We start from the raw sequence: 19,290 nt of genomic DNA, 5'->3' as shown, positions 1-19,290 counted from the left end.
GATGTATGACCTTGAACATATCCCTTGACTCTGAGAAGAGGCAAAGTGGGTCTGAACACATGCTTCCTTCTTTCAAACCAGAATAGCAGTGCTTTAGTTTGTAACTACATTTGGGACTCTTCGTCAGATTTTGTTTGAAGAAAAGGTTTCATTGCCAAGAAAATGTTTGAAGGCCTCAGATCTTGTCTATCCCTTCCTCTCCCATCCAAACCTATCCCTATTTAAAATATGAGAAGAATAAAGGCCAAGTTTTGCCTCAGGTCACACAGCTGGATAGTAGCAGATCACTAAAGACTCAGGTACCCAGACTTCTAGGGTGGTACACTTTCCATTTTTTTAGGCTGAATAGCATGTGAATAGGGAGAAGACGCAGTTGGGAGATGAGTGGTGAGTGGGGAATAAGTAGGACAGGGACAAGAGACAGGGAACAGAGCCAGTCCTTGGCAGGCATGGAATGAAAGATTAGTAAGGGGTGCATCCAACTATAAGTATACACTAATAATTGCAGACCAAATTTTCTAAGGCAAGAAGCCTCCTTGGCCCTATCCCCCATGCCTCCATTCTCCTCCAAGTCCCAATTTTGAGTCAGAGAAATAGCTTGCAAAAAGAATATCAAATTTTATCTTTCAAGGTTTATGTTGGATTATTTAGTCTAATGGTTTTTAGTTCATGGAGGAGTAAACGTAATTAATAATAGAATGATATGCAATGCTGCATATCCTTGCCAAAGCACACGATCTGGCAGAAACTATTCCCAAGTCTCTCTCTGACTAGTGAGCCAGAATAAAGGGGGTCACTTTCCAGATGCTATCCTGGGTGAGGGGCACAAAGTCATTATCAAAAATCTGCTCATGTGAAATTGCAAAGCCTGGAAATGTTTTCACATACCAGGCTTTTCCACTGGAAAAAGTAACTATGTGAATTTAGAGCATACATGCTTTTACAATTACATTTAAACTGACATTAAAAACAAATGTGAAACAGCCCAAGCTGAACAGGTCAGCATGACCTGGAAAGCAAAGGAGAGAAAAAAAAGAGAGAGAGAAAAGTAAAAAAAAGGCTCAAAGTTAACAGCATTAATTCTGTCAGTCTGTTGTAAATAAGAAAATACCATTGCTGTATTAATGGCTTTATTAAGGAAATTTGCTAACAAAAATATGCAACGTTCAAACAAACAGAAAGCAGTTAAAAATAAACTACATTAGTCTTCCAATCCACATTAGGGAACCTCTTGTTGGCTTAGAGATTCAAATTCTGTCCAAGGAGTGGCAAACTCCCCTCCCTCCAGAAGTCTTTCCTTGGCTTTTTTCCAGAATGTTGCTGACTCAGGGGAGGGAGCGAGGGGAGAGAGAGAGAGAGAGAGAGAGAGAGAGAGAGAGAGAGAGAGTGAGAAGAGATTGAGAGAGAGAGAGAAGGTAGAGAGAGACTGGAGAAGGAGGAGAGTGGGAAATGCAGGCCCCAGGCAAGGCAGAAAGAGTTCTGACTCTCATATTTGTCTGCCCTTGGTCTCACAGACTCCACATCCACAAGAAGGAAACTGGTTTCAATATGGAGTCTTTGGGGCAGAAACAGAGAATATCAAGATATTACAAACTCTAAGTGTCTCTCCACTTAGAATAATGCAAAGTTGGAGGCTGGCTTGAGAGAAGAATAAGAACTCACACCTGATGGAGAGGCAAGTGAATGATGTGAATGAGTAGTGGGGGATTATGGGGTACTAAGGCTAGAAGTAAAAGGTACAGTCTGATCCACTTTCCTCCTTCATCATAACTTCAATAGGAAATAAGAGAAGTAGACACCAGTTTTTAGATTTTGCCTTCCTCCCTCTTTATGAAAGGATTAAGAGTATGTGCTTCTGAAAACAGAATCGCCTTGACTTTGGGAATAAGGAGAAAATAACTGACTCTAGTCTCCTGGTCTGTTTGGAGAGAGGGGCCAGCTGGCTTCTTAGAGCTGCTCCTTCAGGAGAAGCAGAAATCTGGTCCTTGTTTACTGAACTTATATGGATCAGCTTCTGCCTTCATCTCAGTGATAGAGACTGAGGTTAAAAGCTAAGTCCTTGGCAGTGGTCCAGCAGAATGGAAGTAAGGGGAAACTCATGAGCTGAATAATGACCAAGTAAAAATGGCCATAGGAGCCTCAGCTAGGAAGCACCTTGAGTCCCATTAGCAAAGCTTCTTCCTGGCAGCACACTGTGGAAAGTGAGCAACCAAGCCAGAGCTTCACAGCATCCATGCACCTGAGTGCCATCACATATAAGCCAAAATAACTAAAAAGCACTATGCTAATGCCAAGTCATATTATAGAAATCAACAATCATGATACTACTACATGAAAGATAATTGATATTACTTCTAGAGCTAGTCCTCACAACATCCCTGTGAAGTAGGGAAATGATGAGTTCCGTTGAAGGGAGTCATTAACCAAGAGATTAACCCCTAGCCCCAATGGTGGAGTCTTTTTTGAGGAGCAAGGGTAAGAGGCCCTAAGCTTCAGATTCCAGGTACTTCCAAGGTATCCATTAGAACCTTCTAGAGCCCTCATTTCTGAATGAAGTTGGTCAGCCTTTCTTCGGTGTCTGGTTGTTCTGAGACACTTGCAATTGCCAACCGGGAATTTTTCTAATATGAAATAGAGACACCGTTGAATGTAGCAACTTAAAGGATGGGCTTGCATCTAGCAGTCCCCATAATCAGATGCTTGAGTGAGGTCCTCTGATGTAAGAGGCAGCATGCAAAATTTTTAGAGAGGGGGTGGCTGCAATTTTAGATTGTTTTTTTTTCTTTTCCTACTTACCTGTAAGATAGGCAAGATGGAAAAAATGGAAAATTCCTACTTAAAGTTGTTTCCCCCCTCTCTTTTATGCTTTATTGACAAATATACTAAAGTGTATATATATATATATATATATGTTTGTGTGTGCCTCTTTGTACACAGCGGGCAAGAATCAGTTGGTGAGGGTGGAGGATATGGAGGAAGAGAAGGGAAGTAGAATTTAACAGCCTCATTACAGCTACTCAGAGCCCAACAAAGACTCCCTATTTGGTCTTCTGAATTTCTTGCAGCAGCAAACAATCCCATAATATTAAAAGCATTATTATTCAGCCTGGAGATGGGAATGCTTCGAAATTATTGTCTCTGTGCCTAACAGCTCACTAATCAAAGCTTTCATGCCTCATTTTGCACCCTGGGGAGAGTCTTCAATCTCTTTTAGTTTCATCGTGGCCAGCATGACACACCACCCCGTGCAAGCCTGGGGTGACCTTTTATCTTGGTCAAGATCCAGATTTTCTTCTTAGCTCCAAATGCCCGTCCAAATTTTCTGCAGGTGATTTCCTCAGGATTTGTGCTTACGTTTTTTAGATTGCTGACTGCTAGAAGGCTGAAATGTCAATTTTCACTTCTGCCACAGAACCATTGGTCCAATGGGGTTTTAAGCAGGGGAAAGAAACACATTTCTTAAGATATCTAAAAAGGGCAGCCAGGATTAACTAGACTGAGGAAAATGGAACCTGATTCTAGAAAATGTGTGATCCAGGGTAGTGATGCTGTTTCTGGTTTACTTCCTAGATACCTATTGTCATGGCAATATTATCAATAATAGACAATCTGAAGGCTCTACTGATTTCGGAGTGGCTGTGTACTTTTTTTCCCTTAGTTCTACATCATATAAACATGATCCCAAAGGATGTGCAAAATTCTCTAAAAAAACATCTTGCTCAAGTAAATTGCCTATGTATAAGTTTGGTTCAATAAGAAAATATCTTAAATGCTTTTGTGATCTTACGGACCACATTATACAATTTGTGAAAACAGTTGGCTATCTTTTAAAATTTTTTAATGTTTATTTTTGAGAGAGGAAAAGAGAGAGGGAGAAAAAGCATGAGCTGGGGAGGGGCAGAGAGAGAGAGAGGGTGACAGAGGATCTGAAGCAGGCTCTGTTCTGACAACAGAGAGCCCAATGCAGGGCTCAAAGTCACAAACTGTGAGATCATGATCTGAGCCGAAGTCAGATGCTCAACCAACTGAGCAGTTGGCTATCTTTTTAAATCAAAAGTAAAATGTTTTCAAACAAGCAGTTATTTTATTTCAAATAATTTTTTTCTGAATTGTTTTATTTAGAAAATACTTGCCTTTGTATATATGACCTATTGTGTGCTGTGTACTCTTAGCTTTCTGCCTACTGCCTTCAGAAAATAATTCTTATGACATCATTTTACTCTCTCAAGAGCAACTGATGGATTTTAGAGAACTTACAGCAAAAGTAAACAACAAAATCTTTCTGCTCCTACTACACTTTAAAAACTCAGGGATTTTAAATGGAAAATTTACAAGTAAGATACTCATTGAAGTACCAGATATGGGTAATCATCAATTTTGATGACTAGAAAAAAATTATTTACCAAGACAGACTACAACATGTATGTGCTGTCCCAGATAATTCAGTTGGAAGGAATTATGAGATACAGTTTCTGGTTTCTCCACATGCAAGTTTGCTTGAGAGCTATAATTAGAGAGAAGTATAACATTTTCCCTCCAATGTGTCACCAAGTATTTATGTAATCAACCAGAGGATGGCAATCTAGACCATGGAGAACAGATTTCAAGAGTTGATTCAAAGGTAATACAGAGACCAGAGAACCAAGGAACCAGTACCAAAGGCTACATTGTAATAGTAAAGAGTAGGCCCCAGTGGTGACTGGGAGCACACAGGCCAATTATCATCCAAAATAGGGGTGGAAGGTACAGTGATATATGTTGTGTGCCTACAATGTTTCTTTATAAACTTACAACATTTATGTAAGGAAGATTGTATTATTCCCATACTATAGCTGGGGAACTTAGGCTCAGATATCTAATGATTTGCCAAAGGTCATTAAGATAGTAGGTGGAAGAGCCAGGACTAGAAATGAGGCCTGTCTGTACTGAGTGCATTACACTATTTCCACTATACCACAGGACTTCTTAAATCCAAAAACATAAAAGAAAGAAAAACAGAGGTTGTAAGTGCTGAGTCACATGTGCACACTGATATCAAAGTTCATGGGGCAATTCTGCTCCTCAGTTATGCAGATCTGTAGGAGCACTCAGGTATCTGAGAATCGTGTGTAGGAGTAGCATCGAGACTTACCACTTGCATCTCCAAGCTGAAGATTTTTAGGGCTTTAATTAGAGTCAAAGGAGAAGGGAGAAAATCCCAGTAACTGAGTTACAAATTATTGATTTTTTATGATACTCTGCTGCCTGATGAACAAGAGGTAGAGGGCATTCAATCACTGGGTGGGAAGTGGGACCCAAATTCTACAAATCTGTGATTTATAGGCTTCTTACTTTAGCAAAAAGGTTATATGGTAGCACCTCAATGAGGTTCTGGATAGATGTTGAAAGGTTGGTTAAAAAGTGCACAAAAGGATTAGTAATATTTTTAGAGAAGAATATTTGGATATCCAAAATATTTAGTGATTATTCTGTATGATGTTGGAAGTAATTATATTTCTCAGAAATAACTGGTCTAGCATGTTTCTTGAGTCAGGAAGCTGTACTTGTGGCCATTAGATGAATTCGACAATAATGCTGTATGTATGTATATGTATAATAATGTATAATAATGTATGCTTTATGTATGTATGCTTTATGTATAATAATGCTTTATGCATGAAAAGAATATTGCAGACCCAACATGGTTTACTTTAGTGGTTTTAGTGGCCTCTGGTACACACTCTTGAGATGTGGTGAGGATGGTCTACTCTTGGTCATGAAGCCATTCTTGATTGATTCTCCTGGTGAACAATGGCATACACATCTACAAAATAGAAGACTTGGGCTAAGGGTGTTGTCTGACTATAGGATAAATTATTTATCTATACCCAAGTTTTCCAAAGTGTATTACATTAAACAGTGGTTTTGTAGGATATTAACAGGTGTTATATGAAAAAAAAAGTGTTTCTGTGGTTGAATTAAACTAGGAATCCTGAGTTACCAAGCTCCTCAGGTTACTTTATTGCAGTACTTGCCAAGGTCTGTGTTACACTAAAATATACTATAAATTTTCCTGAGCAGGACCATAATATGTAGGTTTGTATAAATTATTTGACCTTAAAAATCATTTTTCATGGACCATGTCATTGAACTAGTTTTCTCAGAACCCATACCAGGAAACACTTGCCTAGACCAAGGCAAGAAATTTGCATAAGGGAAGGACTTATGTACGTGGTCCGTACTTGCAGGTATCAAACCAAATGGAGGCAACTAACCCAGGAACCAAGGCTGCAATCCTAGCTGTTTAGCAAAATTTGCTGCTAGACTTTTTTTTTCTTTCTCTACCTGGTCTACTGTGTATTTCTATAAAGTTTAAGTCATGACCTATATACCACACTTGCAATCCACTAATTGTCTTTAAAAAGCAAACATACAAAGTCAGTCAGAGAAAGACAAATGCTATATGATTTCACTCATATGTGGAATTTAAGAAACAAAGCAGATGAACATAGGGGAAGGGAAGGAAAAATAAAATAAATTAAAAACAGAGAAGGAGGCAAACCATAAGAGAATCCTAACTACAGAAAACAAACTGAGGGTTGCTGGAGGGGAGGTGGGTGGGGGATGAGCTAAATGGCTGATGGGCATTAAGGAGGGCACGTGTTGGGATGAGCACTGGGTGTTATATGTAAGTGATGAATCACTAAATTCTACTCCTGAAACCAATACTACACTATGTTAACTAACTTCAATTTAAATAAAATCTTGGAAGGAAAAAAAAACCCATACAGACACACAAAATGATACATGAATAGGTCTATCCCATGTCATAGATCTTCAGCTTCCTAAACTCCAAATCTTTTAGCATAATAATGGAGTCCATTTTCAATGTGGTTTTAGCTTACCATCCCCATTTCCCCAGATCTGGCCATTTTAAACTACTTACTATTCCTGAAACTCTCAATGTGCTTTTCTTATGTCTCTGCATTTATTCAAACTGTGTCCTTTGCCTTGAATTCCCCTTCCCTTCTGTCTCATCCAACTTCTTCCTAGTAATTTCTTCTTATCCTTTAGGATGTATTATCACTGTCTGTCTCCCTTTGTTTAAATTTTTGAGGTCAGAGATTTGCTCCTCAAAATATCTACCATAGTGTCTGGCACAGAGTGGGCACTCAATAAGTATTTGCCAAATGGGGGCACCTGGGTGGCACAGTCGGTTAAGCATCTGACTCTTGATTTTGGCTCAGGTAATGATCTCTCGGTTCATGAGATCAAGCCCCATGTCTGGCTCTGCACTATGAGGAACCTGCTTGGAATTCTCTCTCTCTCCCTCTCTCTGTCCCTCTCCCCCACTCATGCATGCTCATGCACATGGTCACTCTCACTCTTTCTCTCTCTCTCAACAATAAATAAATAATCTTAAAAAATATTTTCCAAATGGATAGATGAGTGAATTGATGGAAAGATGAAAGGACTAGGTAGTTGGCTATTTGGAAGGATGAACAGATAAATAGATGGATGAATAAATGCTGTGAAACTTGTCTTCCAAAGACCCATGCCATGAATAATGTTTCATCACTGGAATCACTCTCTTGCATCCAGAAGCAGAAACAGCAATCCAGAAGAAGCAATTCAGAAACAGCAATCCAGAAGCAGCAATTCAGGGCTGCTCTTGAGCATAGAGAATGACAAAAGAGCTGTCATCAAGACTGTCTTCAACACTGGAAACCACAAAGATGTTCATAGTGTACATGATGACATCAGATCATAGCCATGGGCTCCCTGAGCCATTTTCTCAACTAGAGAATCCTGGAGGTTGTTTAAAACCTGCAGAAATGCTAACAGTTTTGAGTCTCAGATGTAAAGTTCAGTCTTCTAGTAGGAAAGAGACTTCTCAAATATGCTAAAGTAACCTCTGAAGAAAATGTTGAACACTTTAGATTCTCACATGTTCCAGGTTTATTTTCTTCTTCTGGGTTTGGCTGCTACATGATATTCCTGAAAGGCCCACCATCTTCCATGGTCCAGGAAAAGAGGGAGTAAGCAGGTGCCAATGTCATTTATTAAAAACTGAGGACTCAAGAGTTGCAAAATGCAAAAAGAAAAATGTTTGGGGAGGAATAGGAGGTTTCAGTGAGGAGGGGAGGGTTAGGAGATAAGATGGCCAGTCAGGGCAATTATTTCTTTCTCATTACACCTTGGAAACTCTAAGTATATCCTTGGGAAGTGTAGACAAAAGTGAGAGATGGCTGTGCACTTACTCTGATTATGGGCTGTGAAAAACCCACAGCTAATTCATCAGAGAGAAAGTCCTTTTCTGGAAAGTTATATTTATAAATATTTTCTTAGGCTAAAAGTAGGCAAGAGGTTTAGATTCTTGAAGCAGTTAGCAATGTGCACTTTTCCAAAAGCAGCAATAAATGAACCAGGTTCAAAGAAAGGCCTATTCTAGTTGTTAATGGGCAGTTAGTTAATAGCCTGAAAGCAGTCTTTAAGAGATCCACCCTGAGAATCCAACCACCCCTGGAAACACCAAGAAATACCAAGAGCTCCTAAAAAAAAAAAAAAAAAAAAAAAAAAAAAGGAGCAGTGAACATGTAGATAGGCCTAGAAGCAAAAAGGAAAAAAGCTATGTGCTTTAAATATCTCTGAGTTATGGAGATCCCATCACCAAACAGTAGATGAACACTACAGAGAAAGTCAGTTAGAGATCTTGAGGTCTCAAGACCAAGCAAGCATCAGCTGTAGTGTGCCAGCTTCTCTAAGATACAAGGATAACCCTTATGCCCTCCACTCCTTCAATAATCTGTACATCCAGTATATTTTTGGACACATAATATACCTTACTTAGGTGTAATCTGAGGTAGCTAAAATTACTATTCAAGTCAAAATACTCAAGTTTAGACTATCTATACTTCTAAGGGCAATGGATACATAATCCACCAAAAGGCTAATAAGCTTTCTCTATGACTTTAGACATAGAATCACAAAATGGTAGTGCCATACAGGTCTTTGGCAAATCTCATTATCTCAATTTTATGATAGGAAAATTGAGTCTCAGAGGGGAGAAGGGACTGCCCAAGGCCATACTCCTAGTTCCCATTTCTGGCTACCATTTTGAGTTTACTGATGGGAAGAATAAAACAAAGTTATATGAATTTTCCTTCAATGTGATAAGAATGTCTATGCCAAAACCAAATCTTATGAGAAGGGAAGTCTATTGCTAAAGTATTTAAAGAGCCACTCTGCATTTATGCTTTCTATAGTTTTTCCATTGTTTTGAGTAAAGATGTACTGTACACTGAATTTGCAAGTTAACCATAAACTTGAGAAGGGTTTGCAGCAGAGAATCAGGGAACATGGAAATAACTTTAGCAAAATGGAAAGGTTTGTTTTTCAAACAATGGTGTTTAAGTGGGTAAACACTTGGGATGTTACTGGCATGGTATTTGAATATATGATTCCTTAATTACTAGGATTGGCTTCCAAACAGAATTTTGATGGTACTTTTAGTTTGAGGTGATAAGAAGTGATTTCTGGTGATGTTCTGCCTGTTGTAATTGTTACATATTATAGGGCATGACAAGTAATTCAGGGTAAAAGCCAACTGGTAATTGCTTTAAACAGCTTACCATCTAAATTACTAGTGACCTCACTATCATAGTAAGCCCTCACATTTGTCTAGCATGTTGTCATTTACCAAAGATGTTCACATTCATCATGACTCTGTGAGTGATATCTCTAAATTACAGATGAAGAAACTGAGGCCTAAAGGAAGCACTGTAAATAATGGAGATGGGCCTTTAATTTAGTTCTGCCTGACTCCAAAGGTAAGACCATTTACACAATATCAAGAATCCTCGTATCTTGTAGACATTTCTTCAAGTTTGCCAGCCTGCACTCTGTTGCTTAGTATGGTGCTTCTAAATATCATAGAAATTGAACTGAAATGAAAGTCATTCACAGTACCTCTCATCTTCTTTTCATTGTGCTGACCAAGCCCATACAAATTTGAGCACACTATCCAATAAATCAATTTGAAAACTTACTGTACCACTCTCTCCATGAACTTTACAGATTTATGCCTGACTGATATATGGAGAAGTGAAATTATCTGGTATACAAAAACTCCTTTTCTTTTTTCTTTTTTTGTACATGTATGTCCATAGCATTTTTATTTGTAATGGGGAGAAAAACAATGGAAACAAGTAACATATCCATCAATATGTGAACGAATAATTTACAGTATATCCATACTATGGATATACTACTCAGCAGTATCAAGGAATAAATTATTGATACATACAACAATGTGAATTTATCTCAAAATTGTTATGCTGATTAAATAAACTAGACAGCAGAGGTCATACTGTGTGTTTGTATTTATATAAAATTGTAGAAAAAAAAACAAACAGAACTCCAGTGACAGAAATCAGATCAGTTGTCTAGAGGTGGGGTTGGGAAGCAGGGAAGGAAGAGAGAGAAAGGAGTTACAAAGAGGCGTAAAACCATTTTGGAGGGTGATAGATATGTTAATTATCTTGGTTGGAAGGTGTACAGATATGTCAAACTTCTCAAATTGTACACTTTAAATATAGGAGTTTATCAGATGCACAGACTCCTTTTCAAAAAGGGTTCACTATAATCATGTCACAGACTGCTTTATAATGGAGGATGTTGGCTGAAACATGAAACTAATTTTAAGATTTGGACCCAAATTTTATGAGAACTTTTGTTATCATTAACTTCACCTGCATCAAAGCAGGCTTGCAATTCATATTATCAGATTGAAAAACAAGAGGTTCTCTACCTGGGAGCCCCTATCTCTTACACACAATGGACAGAGGGCTAAATACTGAGAGATGATTGCATTAGGGGTTGTAACATTCATATGAAGAAAAATTCCTCTTATCCCTTTTGTTCCCTTTATTTATATCCCTCTTATTCCTTTGTCATCTTTCCTGGCTTTCCTTCTGCATTTCTCCACCCCAGTCCTGCCTCTTCTTCCCCACCATAGACACAATTGTAGGATTTCTCTGGAGTATAATAAGCAAACAAGAACAAGGTTGGTCTTTCTCAGATATTTGAGTCTCATTTGATGTGGCTGCCTGGAAGATTACTCACAGAGCATCTGCTTGCCATGTCTGGGAGCACTAGCCACTATTTGAGATGGTTCTGTTACAACTATTTCAAATGGAACCTGAGTTATTTGTAGGACTTTGGTCTGTGTAAAGACTATTATTGGCCTGTAAAGGAGGGGAGGATACAGCTATCAACATGAAGACCCACACATAGAGAACAAGTTGGTTTACATAAAAATGTACATGGATAGAAGTATTGAGCACCTCACAGAAAGCCAGTGATGGACAAGTGCACTAAATTAGCTTTGAGAGGGGGAGGGGAAATGGCAGGATTCTAGGATCTTGGGTTTTCCAAGCTGATAATGAGTAATCAGGTAGGAGGCTACAGTTTCAGGCATTCAGAAATGAGCTTGCTTTTCTTCAAGTCCCATTTCCAAATCAAAGTAGACTAATGAGCTTGCTTTTCTCATGAAAGGTGCTTCATTTTGGAAGCATCAGGCAGCAGAGAGTACCATGCCACTGTGCGGGCATATACATGAAGAAATGATGAATTTGGAGGGGGAAATATAAGTGTAAGCCAAGACTTTCTGGAATGGTGACAGTGTTCACAGTAGACACAGACTAGGGGACAGAGAGCCTTATGATGAAGGGCTGCCCTTGAAAAAGCTGCATCTTCCTTCTGTAAAGCTACAGTGCTATTGAAGAAATTATTTTGGAAATTATCAATAGATTTGCAAAGAAAAGGAAATGATTAAAAGGCCTGCTCAACCCTGGGACATATGGGATAGAAAACTGGCTCTGCTTGGCAGTCTAGTCATAGGCTCCAAAGAGAAGCAGCTTCTCATTCCAGATGGCCAGCCCTACAATATAGGAGTAGTTAGTTGAGGATATTCCTGGTTGTTCAGGGCCAGCCTGTGCCTAGGTCATCCTGCACCTGTGACTATTCTCAATTCCATAATTCTCTCATCCTAGCCATCATTCAATAACATAAGGCCAGTATCACTGTGTCTTCTGACTCCACACTCACTCGTCCCCTGATGGGACTTGATCCCTGCTTCACATCTTCTGCTCCTACGCTAAGCCCTAGAGTGGGGGTGTGACATCATTAAGGATAAAGAAAGGCACCAGCTGGCTGATAGCCACATTGGATATGAAGGGGTCAGCCTGTATCTAGAGTATGGCTGGCCACCTAGGAAGCACCAAAGAGGAAAATCTGGTTCAAAGCAAGAACAAGAGAATGAGGGAAGGAAAGGGAGAAAGACAAAGGGAGAAAAGTATCATACCTCCCAGAGTCATTCCTGCCTCATAGCATTTCCGTAGGCGACAAGATGGACAATTTTTCCTTCGGAATTTATCGATGGTGCAATCATTTCTGCTGGCACACAGGTACTTCTGTTTCCCTAGGAGAACAAACAGAAGAGTAGACACCCTATTAATGCATTTCCAGAGTCTCTCTCCTTTGGTATTTCTAGGTGGAAAAGACATAAAGGTAACCCTGCCAGATAAGAGAAGTGGACAGAGAATGGCCCTAAAGAATTTGATCACACAGAATTACACAGGCTAGTTTAATTCTATGCTATATTGTTTGGTTTTCATAGGAGTTTTTAATCAATATGAACAATTGAGGTCCTGTTGATACTTCCCTTCATGATAAGAACTACGTAATGTTTTTTTTAAAATAAGACATTCTACCTTTACTGAAAGCCACGAACACCCATGGGAAAATGATCAATGGCAGAAATTACCACTCCTTTAGCATGGTACAGCAGAGACTTGGGCTTAGGCAATGTTTCTTCCTCCTGACCCCTGTATTCATGCAAAGGATCATACTCAAGCTAACAGAATGCTTATTTTTCATAATAAAAAAAAACAGGTAAAACTTATATGAGAAAGAACTCCATGATATTTCTAGTTGTTTTTAAATTGCTAGCTATCATATCCCCAATCCTGCAAGTTATAAAAACGAAACAGAGATAAAGCTCAATGCCTGTGAAGTGAATCACACCAGGCAAAGGGAAGTCTTCTGAAGCCAGTGTGTGTGTGGGGGGGATTGCTGTCGTGTACACCTGGAGCTGTCACAGATACACAGAAACATATACATGTGTTCAGACTCAGAGATCTTCAGGATCACAGCTGCTCAGATAAAGACATGGAGGTCCATTAAAAAATACATATTTTACTCAACATTTTGCCTCCTTGCTCCTAACATAGGCCTGGCATACAGTAGGCCCTCAAATACTGACTGAATGAATACACAAATGGTGATCCACAGGTATACAGAGTAGCCAGCATAAACAGACAGACATCCTGCTGCTCTGAAACATGCAAGACTTCTTTATGCAAGTCCTTCTCATTTACTGCTGTGCTTTAGTTTATGTGAGAGACTGTGATGTTAGGGAGGCTTCTTTTAGCAGAGGAAGCATATTTGTGGTAGGGAAAAGGAAGAAAAATTTAAGAGCAATTGCTATTTGATAGCGGGAGAAAAACACATAAATTTAGCTATAGCTTGGCTTTTCCCTCCCTTTTCAGCATAAAATGTACATATCAGGCACAGAAAACACTGTATTATAGTAGGTTATTTTATGTAGGAGACTCACTAGTAGCCAGGTCAGCAAAATCTGCCTGTTCCTTCCTTCCTTCCTTCCTTCTTTCCTTCCTTCCTCTCCACCCTGTTACTCTCTCATTCCCTTCCCCTTGTTAAAGGACTCCGAATGCTGGGCTTGAAGGAACTGTTAAAAACTACTCCAGTATAACCCTTTCATTCCAAGGATAAGTTCTGGGAATGTGACTTGCCTGAAGAATACTCAACTGGAGACCTATCAAGGAAGAATGTTACTACTTAATAGGCACCTGCTATGAACCAAGCCTATGCTGGCAAGTTTGCATATGTCATTTATTTTTTTAAATGTTTATTTTTGAGAGAGAGAAAGGCAGAGTGTGAACAGGAGAGGGGCAGAGAGAGAGAGAGAGAGAGAGAGAGAGAGAGAGACATAGAATCCAAAGCAGGCTCCAGGCTCTGAGCTGTCAGCACAGAGCCCAACGCAGGCCTTGAACCCACAAACTGCAAGATCATGACCTGAGCCAAAGTCGGGCGCTTAACCCACTGAGCTACCCAGGTGACCCTACATATCCCATTTAAATGAATAATCTCAGCAGTTCTTTGACATAGGTACTATCATTACTTTTACTTAACAGATGAGAAAACTAAGGCCTCTAAACAAGTACTCTTTCTACCATTTGTATTAACAGAACACATAATTTACTAACAGCCTTTTTCTGCTGCAAACTGCAGATTCTTATTTGTGCACAGAAAGGATGTTGCTGTGAGTGCCATTCAGTCATTGAGTATCAACTCCTAGAGGGGAGGCCCTGTATCCAATTCCAGTGGGTTCACTTCCAGTGCCATGGATGTTCTAGAATGGGGACATCCCCAGTTTTTGGTGCAGCTGCAATCCTCAGGACTAGTTTGTCACATTAATTAGTAAAAATAGGGTCAAGTTATGAATACTTCTTTGAGGAATCTCTTCTTCCACAGGAAAATACTAGCTCCTGAACCCAAGTTTGCAAAGGAATGGTTACAGAGCCAAAGGATTAGGGCTCCCAGAGGAGTTCTAGATTCCGCTGCTAAAAGTAAACCATCCTGTGAATGAAGAAGATTACAGTGGAAAAAGTATGAATTTGTTTTTTCAATTTGAAACTCAGATCATATCCCTAGTTATGGTTCATATTTTGTCCCAGAATGTCTCCTGGCTTAAAACACAGATATCCTTTATAATTTACCTGGGAATAAGTGCAAAGCCCAGTACAACCAATGCCATTGTGTATTAATTTAACATTTATTGAGCATTTATTATGGGCCAGACACTGTACTCACTTTTGAGGTTACAGAGGAAAATCTCTGCTGAACAAAAATGTTTAAGTCCCAGATGACAGAGAAAGCACTAGGCTGGAAGTCATGAGATTTGAATCCTTGTTCAGTTTTATTACTAACTCACCATATGACCTTGCACAAGTCCTTTAGCTTCTCAGCTCCATTCATAATGTGATAGGTTGAACTGGAAAACCACTAAAATCTCTTCCAGCTCAAGGAGTCTTTTTTATTTTATTTTATTTTATTTTATTTTATTTTATTTTATTTTATTTTATTTTATTTCTTTATTTTATTTTAATTCAAGTATAGTTCACATACAGTGCTACATTAGTTTCAGGTGTACACTAATACAGTAATTCAAGAATTCCATATCCAGCTCAAGGAGTCTTAAAAGATATCTGGATTTTATCCATAACATATTTGTAGAGTCTTTTATATAAACGTTACAAGTATTAACAATAAGCAAGAAATTAACCAAAATAATTCTCTCTTCACCCTCAACTCCCTCCTTTTAGGATAGTAACTTGCTGTAACATTACCTTTTATATCTACAGTCATTTGATCTTTTCTCTTTGTTTTCTACAGCCCTTCAAAAAATAAAGGCAATTAACACAGTATTAGGCACTGCTATTGCAAGCCATATGCAACATATGTATAAACAACATTCTTACACATATGTGTGTACTCATGCATGTGTGAATGAATGTGTGTGTGTACACCCACAATATGGTGTAATCTTTGTGTATATGTGTGTGAACATATAAAGTATACAACATATTAAATCATAAAAATGCATAAATATGAAATATGTGTTTCTTTGAAGCAGAATAGTGACTCTAAAGTTTTAAATGATACTTAATGGTAACACAAGTGGTGAAGGTTCCCAAATATGGATATGGAAGGAATCTCCTAAAAATGGAACTGTAACTCATCTGTAAAGTTTGGATTAGGAACAAAAATGGGATGGAAAAACCTCTCAAGGTTGTTTCCAATCTACTTCTCCTGCCTGAATTACCAACTTCCTCAAATGATAGCAGAACCAATGTATAATCACTGGGTTGCTATTACTTCTTTCCTATTTATCCTACTTTTCCAATATGGCTGAATTTTTCAGGGTTCCTAATAATAACAGTGAATTAAAATACAGTATGCAATAACATGTGTATTTTACATATTTATTTATATGTAATAAATATAAAACATACAATAACATAAAGTGACAATAAATTAAAGCATAATATAAAATATAGTAACATAAGATTAAAAATGTCTACCATTTGATTAGCTTACAAAAGTTAGTAACAATCTTGTACAAAGGAGTATAATAGGGATTATTGTATACATCATTCTATAGCTGAATAAAATGATGCTCACTAAGATGAAACTGACCTGCCTGGCATCACAGTTAGTTTGCTCTAAATCACAGACCATGAGGCTATGAATCTTACAGATTGGGGACAATTTTAAATAGTATCTGTTCACAACACGCACACTCCTCTGTACAAGGCTTGAATTCCCTCTGTAATATCCCCGTAAAGATTGCCCCAATGTTTCTTGAATTGAAGCCCATTCCATTTCTGGACTCTGTTATAAGACTCTTCCTTCCAGGACACTCATGATTTATCTCCTTGTAGTTCTGACCCATTGGGTCTAATTGGAACGAACTCATCTTTGGGCTGTAAAGAATATTGGAAGCCTTATAACAAAATGTCCCTATGTGATGCCTGACTCTTCAGTTATGAAAATGGACACAAAGTATTGAAATCTCATGCCCCAAGCCACAGGAAATTGGTGGTAGAGCCAGAGAAAAATCTGGCAACTTCATCCAATGGAGATGTAGTGTGGGTGGGTGTAGCCTCAAGACAGAGCACCTGGGTTTTAGGTATCCTTGTTCATTGTTTAGTAAGTATATGGACCTATGAATGCCTTCTTGGTATTCAGTTGACAGAAGTGTAAGTGTGATCTGGGTATGCTCCAAGGTGGTCCTAGAAAGTCCTCTATTACCATGCAGTAGCCTAGATGACTGAATAATAAACACAGACAACACAAACTCCTATCCATCTCCTCCTCCTCAGATTCTACAAATATTACACCTAGTTCTCTGAACACCAAGGCTATATCAACAAGTAATAATGAGTCTCACAAAAAATGCCATTGTGAAATTTTTGGCAAAATACAAAAAATCCTCTCTCATTGAAGGAGGTTAAGTTCACACTCTGGAATTGCAAACCAGCTGCATATTTAAGTACTTGATAAATCTCCTATTAGAACAGCTGCAAACACTTGACTACTATGAATGGTCACATAATGGGATAGCATGAGGTCCTCTGCTTGCCAGCTGGCTCTGAAATCCTTGACTGGCTGATGATGTTCTACATGTTTCTTCATGGTCCTTTTGTTCCATCATAAAGCTTAAGTATGATCCAAAACTCCACCAAGAACAGAAGGCATGAGACTGCCTTCAGATATTGTCTCCATAGAATTCCCATTTCTATTGTTTTTTTGTCATCCTCATTGGTGTTGCCATGCAGTGTGAGTTGAGGTCAATGTTTGATTAGGCTTCTTTCAATTTGTTCATTCTGAAAAATCCTACTTAAATCATATCAGTTAAAGCAGGGGAGTTATCCATCACCTGAGGTATCATGCAAATGAGAGGACTGAATTGTCATGTTTATTATGAAGCTACAGAAAAGACTTAAGAACACAGGACTACTTATCCTTTATTTATTTGTTTACTGTTTTATTTATTTTTGACAGGAGAGAGAGAGAGAGAGAGAGAGAGAGAGAGAGAGAGAGAGAGAGAGAGAATGAGCAGGGGAGAGGCAGAGATAGGGAGACAGAATCTGTAGCAGGCTCCAGGCTCTGAGCTGTCAGCACAGAGCCCGATGCAAGGCTCAAACCCATGAACCATGAGATCATGACCTGAGCCAAAGTTAGACACTTAACTGACTGAGCCACCCAGGCACCTCAGGACTACTTATCCTTTATAACTAGAGTGTGAATAAAGGACCTATATGAACAAAACTAAAAAAATATATATTGAGGTATGTAAAAGACCTGAATTAAGTGGAAAGATGTACAGTATTCCTGGATGAGATGATGCAATATTGTAAAGTTATTGATTGGTCCCCTTCCCCCAGTGAAATCTATAAATTTAAAACAATCCCAACAAAATCTTGACAAAATAATGTCAAAGCTCACCTGAAGTAGTAAAATTTATGATATTGCCAAGATATTTTTGAAAAAAAAAGAGTAATAAGACTTTTCCTATCAGACATTTAAAGTATTATAATGCCATAATAATTAGAGCAGTTTGATAGTGACTCCACTATGGATTGATCAGTTGAAGAGATCAGAAAAGCCAAAAACAGACTCCATATATGTAATATGTAATTCTAAATCTGTGGAAAAAGGATGATTTATTCACGAACTGGTGTCATAACTGGCTAAATATTTGAAAAAGAGAATAAAGTTAAATTACTAGTTGAAACCAAAATAAACTCCATAATGACCAAAGATGTCAATGAAAAAAACAAAAACAAAAATAAAAGGAAATCATTAAAGTATTATTAGAAAGTATAGGTGATATATTTTTTAAGGTAGAAAGGGCTTTTTAAAGAATGACAATAAAGAAAAATAAGTGAACATTTTGATAGACTTAGTTGACTAGAAAACATTTAAACTTTTTAATCAAACTCAAAGACAACCATAAACTAATGAAAACATATTGGCATCAACTATGGAAAAACAGTGGTCGATTTCCTTGATATACAGAGATGAACAGTGCAGTAGAAAAATGGACAACAAACATGAAAAGTCAATTAGAAGAAGAAATATAAATGATCAATAAAAAATGAAAATTGTTGAATTAAACTTCACTAGAAATCATAGAAATACAAATTAAAGAAGATATCATTTTCATAAGTCAGATTGATAATGATTAAATACTAGTATTGGCAAAGAGGTATTGCTGGTAGGAATATAAACTTTTTGAGAGCATTTTATAAAATATCCAAAAAATTTAAGTACACATAAGCTTTAACCAGTAATTCCAAAAAAAGAAGTACAATATAGCATTATGTAAACAGAGAATATTGGAAAAATTTAAATATCTAACATTAGGGAGATGACAAAATTATTCCATATTTATGCAGGAGAATGCTGTACAGTCCTCTTTTTTTTTTTACTTGGAACTATGTTCACAATATTGTGTTTTGTTAAAACAACAAAAATGAAGTTACCAAACAACATATTTCATTGAATCCTGCCTTTAATACCTGAGGCTTTATAGCACATCTATTCAAGTTTTTTTTTATATATTGCAATGAAACTTTTTTACAAGTGAAATAGCACATGGAG

At 37.9% G+C, this 19,290-nt stretch overlaps 1 protein-coding gene across 2 annotated transcripts in view; it reads right to left on the bottom strand.

The window, feature by feature from the left end:
• Positions 1 to 19,290, bottom strand: part of AR (androgen receptor) — a 181,336-nt gene that overhangs the window by 24,880 nt on the left and 137,166 nt on the right. For both annotated transcript variants that reach the window (XM_004000575.6, XM_045051332.1), the window contains exon 3: positions 12,344 to 12,460. In XM_004000575.6, coding sequence (XP_004000624.3) covers positions 12,344 to 12,460 — 117 coding nt within the window. The remainder of the gene's footprint in view (positions 1 to 12,343; positions 12,461 to 19,290) is intronic.

The sequence above is a fragment of the Felis catus genome, chromosome X (assembly GCF_018350175.1).
Source record: "Felis catus isolate Fca126 chromosome X, F.catus_Fca126_mat1.0, whole genome shotgun sequence".
Taxonomy (NCBI): Eukaryota; Metazoa; Chordata; class Mammalia; order Carnivora; family Felidae; genus Felis; species Felis catus.
The sequence above is the reverse complement of the archived record's forward strand: the minus strand, read 5'-3'. Positions and strand labels throughout refer to the sequence as shown.